We start from the raw sequence: 13499 nt of genomic DNA on the forward strand, positions 1-13499 counted from the left end.
TAAAGGACAACTCCCGCGCTAAGGAAAAAAAACAAAAAACAATCAGAAACATAGCTTTTATACTTATCATCCCTCCTGAGCTTTCACTGTTTGAATTTCCCACCGTCTGTGTACCTTCTGATTTCTAGTTTTGTTCTTCATTTCTTCCTTGCTTCCTGGTTTCAGCTTCCCATGATGCACTTTGGCTGCTGTGACAAGCCAGCCCCCTGCTGTGACACTGCAAGTGCCTGCCCCTCCATTCACTACAACTCCCATCATACACTAAACATGACCCCCTCTCTCACTCCCTTCAGTCAGGCTGATATATACACACACACTGAAGCTGCACACACATACTTTCACTTCACTGTAGTGTACATTCTGCAGGATCGCCGTCCCTAATTAGGTCAGGGCAGCAGGGGAAAGATAAGACGTCTGTGTAGCTGACATGCCGGGATTGAGGACAAAGATAAGCAAGTGACATGACTCACTCACTCACTGAGTCCACTCCGCAGCAGGAGGGAGTATGGGGGAGGGGGTCCTGTAGCTGATTATGTGCCGGGAGTCAGTCACGAGTCATTATGGAGTTGCAGAATGTCAGATGGCTTACAGTTGCTCAGCCAATGGGAGCTGAGCAAGCTGAGTCACCTGACCAGGCAGGGGAGGTGGAGGCTGGTGTAACAGGACCTAGACCAGCCCTCCTGCTGATGACACATAGTCACTAGAAGGAGCTGATAGAGGAGCCTGGTGACGACAGTAATTAGGTATGAAGGAGTTTCTTACACTTCCTGGTGGGGGTTGAGGGGGGAAAAGATAGGGAAGGAGGACAGAAAGGTGATTGAAGTATATTACAGTGTTATATAACTTTGTAATGTGCTTCAATTACTGGAAAAAAGTTTTTCATGGGAGTTGTCCTGCCTAAGGCACACTCAATCAGAAAAGAGACTGAGATGGCCATGAAAGGAAAGTATAACTCTCCAGCAGCCACAGCAGACAATGGGCACCCCAATTCTTTGCTGCAGGGGTGCAAATCGAAGCCCTGACAGGTCTAGCACCTATCTATGTTATGGAGACACAGAATGCTATGGTATATAGAAAAATATATACTTTTGTATGTAATTATATGTTATTGTGATTTTCAGGCTACCATACCATTTACCATATACAACATAGGAGTTTTGTGCGTACTGCACACTAGATATCATAGTATCATAGTCAAGGGGTACTCTGGCAAAATTTTATTTATTTATTTTTCCAAATCAACTGGAACCAGAAAATTATATAGATTTGTAAACTACTTCTATTTAAAAATCTTAAGTCTTTACTTTCAGACGACACCCATCCTTCTACCTAGGTCCTTCTTTAACTCTCTTAAACGCATTTTCTCCCGTTATGTCTGGATGCGCTTCCATCCGCGAATAGTGAGGGGGACCCTGATCCGACCTAAGAGCCAAGGAGACTTATCGCTTCCGGATCCTTTTTATTATTATCTAGCGCAGGGGCGTAGCTAGGATTCATGGGGCCCCATAGCAAAAAAACTTATGAGGCCCCCCCCTCCCCTACACACTATACTATAACTACATACATACATACATATATACACACATACTCTGATGTGGCCAAAAAATAAATCTCTTGTGGCCAGAGGCAGAATCCTGCGTGCAGCCACAACAGAGACTGGCAGAGGAGAAAGCCAATGTCTACTTGTTCTGTCCATCCACTATATTTAACTATAACAGCCTATTAGGCTGTAAAATATTTTAATAAGAAGTGGATGCAGCTAGTCTTCAGCCACCATGTCCTGAAGAACTGAACCTTAGACTAGATGGACCAGGTGGTCTTTTCCTGCTGACAAACAAAATTTTCAAGGAAAAGAGGGATTGAGGGGTAGGGGTGGGAGCTTTTTGGTATAGTATGTTGGTAAGTACAATGTGGCTAAATGATAAGAGTACAGAACCACTCACGTATTGGAGTTTTGCAAAGGTATAGTCAGAACTCTATAAAGCGCTTCCAGAAATCGATGCAGCTCACCGAGGGACACTCTTGTGTACAGTAGGCAGAGAAAAATGTCAACAACCTGGACCAGGCTTGTGGAAGGGCTCCCTTCAGATGGTGCCATGACCGATTGTGTTCAGTAAAAAACGCCACTAAAACTGCTCCATATGAATGAGCTAATGGTACTCAAGTGGGATATAAAAACAATAACATTTTTCTTCCAGGAATTCCGGGAATCGATGCAGCTCACCGAGGGTCACTCTTAGTTGAAAGCCAAGGTGTACAGCATGCAGAGAAAAATGTTGCCAACCTGGACCAGGCTTGCGGAAGGGCTCCCTCCAGATGGTGACGTGACCGATTGTGTTCAGTAGAAAACGCCACTAAAACTGCTCCATGTGAATGAGCTAATGGTAAAGTGGGATATAAAAACTATAAAATTTTTCTTCTAAAAACAGGTACAACGCATTTCGGCTCCTAAAATCACTGAGGAGCCTTTATCAGGTAAACACAGTCACGAAACAAACACCATCTTAAGGCCCTATTCCACCAACACATCTGACAACAGATTATCTGCCAAAGATTTGAAGCCAAACCCAGGCTCAGTCTTTCCTTTATGACCTGTTCTCTGATTATAGTCTGTTCCTGGGTTTGGCTTCAAATCTTTGGCAGATAATTTGTCATCAGATCTGTTGGTAGAATAGGGCCTGGTACGTTTACACAGAAAGATTATCTGACAGATTATCTGCCAAAGATTTGAAGCCAAAGCCAGGAATGGATTTGAAGAGCAGAAATCTCAGGCTTTCCTTTATGACCTGATCTCTGTTTATAGTCTGCTCCTGGCTTTGGCTTCAAATCTTTGGCAGATAATCTGTCAGATAATCTTTCTGTGTAAATGGACCCTAAAGGTAACCAATCACACTAAAATTGGCCATAAAGCTAAGGAAACGTGCTGGTACATCAGCCAGCACGCTTCCTAAACATCCCCCTGTACCCTCCATCCCATGTACATACAGCCCGCAAAATTAGTTTAATAGTCTCCCGCGCTCTATATAAATTACCATGCAAGTAGTCAGGGTGGGCGGGGGCTTCTTCAAGTAGTCACTGGGACCTGAGCCGACTCCGGCGCTGTAATCACGCCCCTCTGGGCGTGTTGGAAAGCGGCGCCTGGTGACGTCACTCGGGGGGGCCAGCATTGCATGTCTTTACTATACTGTGCATGCACAGTACAGTGGGTAAAGCTGCTGCTGTATTACGCCGCGTAGGTGCAGTACAGCAGTGTCTTCTCCGGCTGCACTGTGGCGCATCCGCAGTATCATAAAGATGTCGACAAGGCCGACGTGCAATGCCGCCCCCCCCCCCAAGTGACGTCACCAGGCGCCGCTTTCCAACACGCCCAGAGGGGCGTGATTACAGTGCCGGAGCTGGCCCAGGACCCAGTGACTACTTGAAGAAGCACCCGCCGTGACTACTTGCAAAGAGCGCGGGAGACTATTAAACTAACTTTGCGGACTGTATGTACATGGGACGGAGGGTACAGGGGGATGTTTAGGAAGCGTGCTGGCTGATGTACCAGCACAATTCCTTAGCTTTATGGCCAATTTTAGTGTGATTGGTTCCCCTAATAGTAATTCATTGCCCAAAGTATCAGCCCTCACATGGGCCGTGCTGCACAAAAGGTGTCAACGACCAACTTCTCACATCATCAAACCAAAATTCACAGAATAAATTGGGATCACAATTCTATAAACAGCCACATTATGTAAACCCATCATATTCATATACCTTTCTATAGGAACATTGTTTCATACACATTTCATATAATTGCTTCATAATGATAAAAGTGTGTCATTCTCTAAGAAACTGTTCACATTATGTCAGTTTTTGTCTAGTGGTCAGACTTATCTGCAGAGAATGAATAAATACTAACCTTGTTTGCAGTCAGTGACTCGATGACAGCACTACGGAGCACTTAGTGTCAACGCAGCCTCTGTCAGTTACTAGCCTTGTTTACTGTGAGTGAATGGATGACAGCGCTACAAGGCATTAGGTCAATTGTCAACACAGCTTCTGACAATTATGAGGGCTGATTCTTTGGACAATGAAAGACTATTTAAGATGGTGTTTGTTTGGTGACTATGTTTACCTGATGAAGGCTTCAATGTGATTTCAGGAGCCGAAACGCCTTGTACCTGTTTTTAGAATAAGAAATGTTATAGTTTTTTTTTTAACCTCACTTGAGTACCATTGGCACGTCCCGCCGCAGTGCACTGATTGGCCGAGCGGGACGTGAAGACACCGGGAACCGCCGAAGCAAGCAGGAGCGGGGACCCGGTAATGTATAGTTTCCGGTGGGTAAACGGGGCGGGCTGCAAATTTGTCTGCCATTGAGTAAACAGGGATGGGATCTGCAGCGAGTTTCACTGCGTATTAGCAGCCAGAAACTGGCTGCGGATACGCCAAGTGTGTTTGTACACTTAGGAGGGGGGGGCGCCAAATTGAATCTTTGCCCCGGGTGCAGGAATTTATGTTCTTAAGCCCTTTCTACTCTTCCCTGGACCTGGTCCCCATCACTCACCGACACATGCCTTATGTCTTTTTCACCCATCACACACTGGCAAGCCTACAATACTCAGGCAGTGGAGGTTCCTTAGTGGATCAACATGGCCCCGTTTCCCATCACTGACCATCCTGACTTTAATCCAGGTGCCTCCACATCCTCCTTACTAGGATATACTAAATCCTCACCTGTTCGGTTTTCACATGTACTTTCCAATGACTTAATTCTACCACTCTATAATATAGTACAGAAAGATGCAGTGAAGCCGCGTCACAGAGGGAATGGGGTTTTGTCACACTGGGGGGCCGGTGGGCCTGCCCCCAGTGCTCTGGGGCGGGCTGTTGATCCTGAAAAGACTGATGCTGTGCACTGGAACTGGAAGGCGGTTCAAAAAAGGACTGCGCCATCGGCATCCCCACGCCAGCGCTGATCCGTTAATGTAAAGAACCAGAGGCCAGGTACCTGATGGTAACATTCGCTTTAAATTGAAACATAGGCCTTGAGGCCAAAATTGTCATGGCTAAGTGTTCCATTTCATCAGTTTATATTGTATTATTACAGTACTTTGAATACAGGAATATTAGCATTTGGAGAACAGCCATATAACTAATGCCACCAAAATTTTAACCTGAGCTTTCTCACCTACGCTCTGAAGTTCCTCTTTGCGTCAAATGTCCTGTCACTGTATGGTGCTTGGCACCTCTTTGTATCTCTGTCTTTATAGCCCAGGTGTTTGGGGCAGCAGAGCGAGCAAACAGAAGTTCCAGCCCAATACGGCAGCGTACTCTATAAGATATAAAGTCTTATCATAAATCTGGCATATAATTGGTGTTTACCAATATTCATTGTAAATTCCTCACCTTAATGTGAAGTTTGGTTGTGTCCAATTATTTCTGAGACCAACTGAGGCAGTAAACACCTCTCCAGGCAACAAAGTCTTGTCAGGAAGTGTGACTGTCATGAAGTCCCCCACATTTAGAAGTTGGACCTTTGGGGAGCTGATTCCCATAATTTGTACAATCCCTGCAATCTCTGAACCTTCATGTGAATACTTGCAGTCTTCAGAGACAGCGTAATTCAGTGTCACATTCACATATGTTGAGGCAAGAGTAAACCAGAGTGGTGAAAATAGAAGCTCCACAACACATATATCTAAAGGAAGCTGAAATAGAGGAGGATTGTATATTATAATTCATTTCAAAACAACTAAATTGAATTCATAATAGGAAAAAAAAAAAAAAAAAAGATCAAGAAAAAAAAAAAAAAAAAACACATGAATTTTCAGTTCCCTCAGATGATAAACCCACACTTCACAAACGTGTATTTGTATTAAAATTGTAAGGCTTTGATTGTTCTTAGAATAGATCTTAGAATGATCATCTTACATATGCATATCCAAAATGGCAAACCTTTATTAAAGAGAACCAATCATGGAGAAAAATCCCCTAATTATATGTAAAATATCATTTTATTAACATTTGTAAATTATTTAATTATTTTTATAGCTGCGTTTTTAATTTATTCACTTTTTACTGCCGTAAAAGCTCCCATCATGCACAGGGGCAGCAAGGCCGGGCGCCGCCATTTTGATTACGTCATTTGCGTTCCAGCGGTGGAATGCAAGTAACGTAAACAAGATGGCGGCGCCAGGCCCAAACAAGAGTATTGGTTAAAGTATAAGATACAGACTGCAAAGGCAGTCTGTATCCTCATAAATAGACAAAATGAACATACAGACTGCCTATGCAGTCTGTATCTTCTACTTTACCTGATCCTCTTGTCCGCTGCAGCAAGGCCGGCGCTGCCATCTTGATTATGTCAGTTGGGTTCCATCGGTGGAACGCAAGTAATGTAATCAAAATGGCGGCGCCGGCCTTGCTGCAGCGGACAAGAGGATCAGGTAAAGTAGAAGATACAGACTGCAAAGGCAGTCTGTATCTCCATAAATAGACAAAATGAAGATACAGACTGCCTTTGCAGTCTGTATCTTATCCTTTACCCAATCCTCTTTTTCGCTGCACGAAGGCCAGGCACCGCCATCTTGATGACGTCACTTGCGTTCCAGCGGTGAAACGTAAAGTGACATCATCAAGATGGCGGCTCCCGGCCTTCGTGCAGCGAAAAAGAGGATTGGGTAAAGGATAAGATACAAACTGCAAAGGCAGTCTGTATCTTCATAGATAGACTTAGGGAGAGATGCACATTGATAATAGGGACAGTGAGTTTTAGGTGATAGGTTCTCTTTAAAGGACACTCAAGAGAACTTTGTGTACTGGTACAAGCATGGCTCTTGACATGCAGAGATTTAATTTCTCAGGTTAGTGCTGTTTTATGTCTGGTTGTCAGAGTAATTAACTGTAGATGAACACATCTTTAAAATGCACACTTACAGTGACAAGTCAATAATACTTGAACAACATCATTAACCCCTTCATAACTGAGGTCATTGATGCCTGGATGTTCGGGTCAAATTAATGCAATTTTCCTCGTTTTCTAAGAGCCATAACGCTTCAATATTTCCACCAACAGGGCTGGTTGGGGCGTCATGATCTATAGTATTTATTCGTATCATATTTGTGTTAAAGAAAACTTTTGATCGCTTTTTATAAATTCTTTTCTGGTACATAATTAAAAAAAAAAAAGACAGCAATCCTGGTGTTGTTTTTTTTTTTTTTTTTGCTTACGCAGTTCACTGTGTAGGAACAATATTGTTACATTTCAATAGATCTGACAATTGGCACGCTACTCTATATATTATGTTTATTTATTTTAAATATTTTTATATATTTTTTTATGGGTAAGGAAGTATTTTAAACTTTTATTGGGGGGTTATAAGGGTTTTTAACACTTTAAAAAACTTTTATTTTTAGCATAGCATAGAACAGTAGTATCAGCGATTTGTACACAGGACAGACTCTATGCACAGATCGCCCATCCAACAGGACAGAGGTAAGTGGCTTACCCCCGCCTGCTTAACCTGTCACTGAGTTAATGATGTCATTATCCTTTGCTCCGGGGACACTGGTGTGTTTGGGGCCGCTCACAATTCAGTGGTCCCGCGCACATTGAACACCTCTGTCAGGAACGTATATTACATTCTTGATGCACAAGTCATCTCCAGGGGTTAACCTTAGAGGACCAGGCCAATTTCAATTTTTGCGTTTTCGATTTTTCCTCCTAGTGCTTAACCCTTTAAGGACATGGCCCATTTTCGTTTTTACGTTTTCGGTTTTTCCTCCTTGTGTTTAAAAGGTCATAGCACTTGCATTTTTCCACCTAGAAACCCACATGACCCCTTATTTTTTGCGTCACTAATTGTACTTTGCAATTACAGGCTGAATTTTTGCATAAAGTACACTGCGAAACCAGAAAAAAATTCAAAGTGTGGTGAAATTGAAAAAAAAAACGCATTTCTTTTATTTGGGGGAAATGTGTTTTTACGCCATTCGCCCTGGGGTAAAACTGACTTGTTATGCATGTTCCTCAAGTTGTTACGATTAAAACGATATATAACATGTATAACTTATATTGTATCTGATGGCCTGTAAAAAATTCAAACCGTTGTTAACCAATATACGTTCCTTAAAATCGCTCCATTCCCAGGCTTATAGCGCTTTTATCCTTTGGTCTATGGGGCTGTGCGAGGTGTAATTTTTTGCGCCATGATGTGATCTTTCTATCGGTACCTTGATTGCCCATATACGTCTTTTTGATCGCTTTTTATTACATTTTTTCTGGATTTGATGCGACCAAAAATGCGCAATTTTGCACTTTGGGATTTTTTTGCGCTGACGCCGTTTACCGTACGAGATCAGGAATGTGATTAATTAATAGTTCGGGCGATTACGCACGCGGCGATACCAAACATGTTTATTTATTTATTTATTTGTTTACTTTTATTTAAAACCTGGGAAAAGGGGGGTGATTCAGACTTTTATTAGGGGAGGGGGCTTTTTACTATTAACAACACTTTATTTATTTTTTTTACACATATACTAGAAGCCCCCCTGGGGGACTTCTAGTATATACACTGTGATCTCTCATTGAGATCTCTGCAGCATAGATATGCTGCAGAGATCCATGAGATCGGCACTCGTTTGCTTTCGGCTGCTGCAGCCGAATACAAACGAGTGCCGAGCCGAGGACGGCGCCATCTTGGACGCGTCCCCGGCCGGCATCAGTAACGGAGATCGCTCCTCCGGGACAAGGTCCCGGAGGAGCGATCTCCCCCACTAGACACCAGGGAAACGTTGCCTCCGGTAATTGGAGGCAGCTGTCAACTTTGACAGCTGCCTCCGATTAGCTAATTAGCGGGCACGGCGATCCGACCGTGCCCGCTAATAGCAGCGGTCCCGGGCTACTCGCGGCACCCGGGATCGCGGCACTTCAAAGCGGGGCCGCCGCGCGGCCCCGCTTTGAAGTGCAAGTGCGGACATATGACGTACCGGTACGTCATATGTCCTTAAGAGGTTAAAAGGCCATAGCACTTGCATTTTTTCACCTAGAAACCCACATGAGCCCTTATTTTTTTGCGCCACTAATTGTACTTTGCAATGACAGGCTGAATTTTTTCATAAAGTACACTGCAAAAGCAGAAAATTAAATGTGTGATGAAATTGGAAAAAAAACACAAACTTTTTTTTGGAGGGTTTTTGTTTTTAAGCCGTTTGCCCTGGGGTAAAACTGAATTGTTATATATGTTCCTCAAGTCGTTACGATTACAATATGTAACATGTATAACTTTTATTTTATATGATGGCTTTTAAAAAATTCAAACCATTGTAAACAAATAAATGTTCCTTAAAGCGACTCTGTACCCACAATCTGTCCCCCCCAAACCCCCAATCTGTCCTCCTAAAAACAACTTTCAAACTTGCAGCCCGTGCCAAACAGGAGTATCTGTGCCCTAACTTTGCACCACCCCTCCGTCCCTCCTCCCCACCCTCCTCATCATTAGGAATGCTCCAGGCAGATTGCCTCCTATTCTCCACCTGTGTCAGCCCGGCACATGGGCTGGATCATTAAGCACCTGTGCAATGTTTAGCATGGAGAAAATGTTCCAGTGGCATTCACAATGATGAAGAGGGTGGGGAGGAGGGACGGAGGGGGTGGTGCAAAGTTAGGGCACAGATACTCCTGTTTGGCACGGGCTGCAAGTTTAAAAGCTGTTTTTAGGACAATAACTGCATCACCTGCCGAGCGGACCCCAGGACAGATCTTGGATTAAAAGCAGCTATCTGAAGGTACAAGTGGTTTGGGGGGGCAGATTGTGAGTACAGTGTTGCTTTAAAATCGCTCTATTAGCATGCTTATAGTGCTTTTATCCCTTGGTCTATGCGGCTGTGTGAGGTGTCATTTTTTGTGCCATGTTCTGTACTTTCTATCGGTACCTTGATTGCGCATATGCGTCTTTTTGATCTTTTTATTACAATTTTTCTGGATTTGATGCGACCAAAAATGCGCCATTTTGCACTTTTTTGCGCTTACGCCGTTTACTGTGCGAGATCAGGAATGTGATAAATTAATATTTTGGCGATACCAAACATGTTTGTTTACTTATAACATGAGAAAAGGAGGGGGTTTTTTTAACAATAATAAAAAAGATAATTTTCCTGTTGTCTAGTGGGGGGTGGCGATCCCCCCCACTAGACACCAAGGAACAGGCTGCAAGAAGTATTCACGTGCAGCTGTCAACTTTGACAGCTGCATCTGAATACTTAATTAGCTAATAGCCGCGGTCCCGGGCTACAAGCTGCACCCGGGATCGCAACGGTTCAGAGCGGGGCCGCGGCCCTGCTGTGAACTTCCCTAGGTGGCCCAGGACGTACCTGTACGCCCAGGGTCGTCTAGGTGTTAAAGCGGTATTCCGCTCAAATGTAACTTTCCATATGTTGCTGCCCATAGTGAGACTAACAATTCTTTCCATACTTGTTATTACCTATTCAGTTTCCTTTTCACAGTTCTGAGTTGCTGCTTTCTGCTGAGAACACAAAAAAACTTGTGTGTGAGCTTTTCTCTCGGTCTCTCCCTCCTCCCTTCTGAGATGGCGCTATGCACCCCTCCTTACTGTATAGCCCCAGAGGGTAAGTAGTGATGCTATTGCATCACTACTTAACCTTTTACACTCTGTTGACCGGGCGCACTGCGTCTGATCCACTGAGTAATTCAGCTCCACATGGTGGGACTATTAGGTGAGACCCATGTGAGACTATTTTAGATAGTCACACATGATAAATCATGCCTACTTTCAAAATAAGCTGAAATAGGCATGATCAGTGTATGTCGGGAAAAAGTCGCAAACATTTGCGACTTTTTCACTCCAAAAAAGGTGCCTAAATGCTTGATAAATACCCCCTATATATTTATTCTGCATGCTACTTCATTCTCGTAATCACACCTAGAAATAGCAGGACTGCATTTGTCATTTAAAGGATATGTGTTACCAAAAGTTAGTTTCTATTTTCTATCTGTAATTTTTTTTGTTTCATTTTTTTTTTACATAGTTAGTTATCAGGGCTGCCATCTTGCCTGGCCTATTTTTAGTGATATGCTTTACAGCAAAACTCAAGAACACAAAAATGTAAAAGATAATTAAGCATTCTCTTTGACCTTTGAAGACATAATTTCAAAGGGAGCTGCTATTGTCTCCTCTATCCACTGGTGTCACATGTCATTGCAATGCTGTACAGATCACTTTAGAGCAGCCTACTCTTATCACCACAGACCGAACAGCTTATTTTTATCCCCAGTGGTGAGAATGGAAGCTGCAAGATTTCAGGATTATTTTTTAATATAGACAGAAAAAATGGAAAATTCGAAAAAAAAAGTGACCAAAAATACTACTGCAGCTACCACCCCATATCCCCTCACCACCACTACCACCACACACACACACACACACGAGTGCTGGGAGTGAGCGGGGAATGAGAAGCAAGCAAGTGCTGATCTGACAGGTCGGCATAGACGACAATGTAAAACATCACTGAGCATTCTCTGTGACCTTTGGACCTTATCAAATAATTGTTAATCTTTCGCAAATTGTTTGCAAATCATTCGCAAATCTTGCGGTGCATGTACACTTCTTTCGTAATTATACATATAAGAATGACGGTCGTAACAAAAAACAGAGGTTCCATATATTAATTGTAAATGATTTCAGGTTGTTCTTAAAAGCGCTTGTTTACAATCGTTTGTCGATCCATTGTCAGACCATTTACTCAATGTCTTGACAGAGACCGCTCCACTGGTGAGTGTCAAACCAAGATGGAGGGGATAGTAATTATATTAAAACCATTTAAAAAGCAGAATCTAGAAAAATTTATGAGTGACAATTAAGAAAAAATGTTTAATGCTCTGTCCCTGTTCCCACTAACTAGGCATGGGGGCGGAGCCATAGCAGCATGTAGACACGATGCCTCCGCTCTCTTCCCAGCCAATTATGCTTGATTGGCAGCCTGAGCGTTAGGAAGTCTGGGGCAAGTCTGGGCAAAATCATTTTAAGATAGGTTATTGCCCCACAAAAGTTATGAAAATTACTAATAGACACTTATTATGGGAAACGCACCTATAGTATATTTTCTCTGCACTTACTATTGCATGGCGTGTTCAGGTAAGGTACTGGGGTCAGGACACACTCCCTGAGGAAGGTGATTGGCTATATATTGTTTATTGCATGGACATTGGATTATGTAAAAATTATTTTCAGAGTTACAAGACAAGATCCCTTAAATTTTCTGTTCAAAACCAGGGAGAGGTTATTTCTCAGTCTTTGGAAAAGTGTGGTCTCGTGATTGCTGCATAGTCCACATCTAAAGGAACCAGGACATAATTTCAGGACAGATGAAAGGGGTTGTACAGTGAAAATCTATTTCTTTCAAATCACCCGTTGTCAGAAAGTTATATTGATTTGTAGTTTACTTCTAAATATCAAGCATGATTTTGATTTTCAAACCACAGGGTCTGAAAGTGGAGATGGAGATTTTTGGTGTCGTGTAATTTTTTTTTACAATAAACCAGTGGCCCTTTTCTTTGCCCTATTTTACATATTATGTCATCACTATTATTATTATTATTATTATTATTATTATTATTATTATTATTATTATTTTCATTACAATCTATCTAGTGGTTTTTTGTTTGGTTTCCATCTGAATGCTCAATCTAAAGTGATACATTTTAAGTGATGATTTTAGAATTAGAACAGAATTAAAAGGGTTCTATGGAGACAAAAATACGTTTTTAATACATTGGTTTAGTAAAGTTATATTACTTTGTAATAAAACTATTTAAAAAAATGTGTTTTTAATATTTGCATTTATGTTCACTTCTGCCACCTATGTTTGTGTCGGCAAATGCAGGGCTATCTAAGCTCCACAGTTCCAGATTCCTTGCTCTGTTTTGGTGCTATACTAAAGGCCCTATTTCACGGAACTTTTTTGAACAATTATCGTTCATAAAATCGTTCAAACGACCGCTCGTTAACGATATTCGTTCTGTGGAATAGCTGCAAACGAGCGAACGACAACAGCGAAATCGTTGTTGAGTCGTTCACTATTTTTTTTCAACATGTCGAAAAAAAATCGTTGGTCTTTCAACAATAATTCGCTAATCTTTTCGTTGAATAAAAAAATCTTTCAGTCGTTCTTGAAATGTCTACCTACATTTCCCCACGTTTTAAACGACCATGTAACGATGTATCGACCGTAAAAAAATCGTTACACTACAGATATCGTTCACGTTCCTACACATATTATGTGTTATCGTTCGCTTAAAAAAAAATTGTTAAGTGCTTGTTAACGAGCGGTCGTTGGAGTCTATGAACGATAATGGTTCAGTGAAATAGGGCTATAAGCAGGGTCAGCCTCCTTGGCACCCGGTGTGCATTAAGATTCTTGTAACCTGCTGATAGTTTCCCTTTAAAGCCAAAAGCAAGGGATATATCATAAAAGTGAAAAAGTGAAATTTCTAC

At 42.2% G+C, this 13499-nt stretch overlaps 1 protein-coding gene across 2 annotated transcripts in view; it reads right to left on the reverse strand.

The window, feature by feature from the left end:
• TMEM132A (transmembrane protein 132A) overlaps window positions 1-13499 on the reverse strand; it is a 244442-nt gene that overhangs the window by 50087 nt on the left and 180856 nt on the right. For both annotated transcript variants that reach the window (XM_069980764.1, XM_069980763.1), the window contains exons 4-5: window positions 5392-5693; window positions 5174-5317 (exon numbers count right to left, since the gene is read on the reverse strand). In XM_069980764.1, coding sequence (XP_069836865.1) covers window positions 5174-5317; window positions 5392-5693 — 446 coding nt within the window. The remainder of the gene's footprint in view (window positions 1-5173; window positions 5318-5391; window positions 5694-13499) is intronic.

The sequence above is a fragment of the Dendropsophus ebraccatus genome, chromosome 8, assembly GCF_027789765.1.
Source record: "Dendropsophus ebraccatus isolate aDenEbr1 chromosome 8, aDenEbr1.pat, whole genome shotgun sequence".
NCBI lineage: Eukaryota > Metazoa > Chordata > Amphibia > Anura > Hylidae > Dendropsophus > Dendropsophus ebraccatus.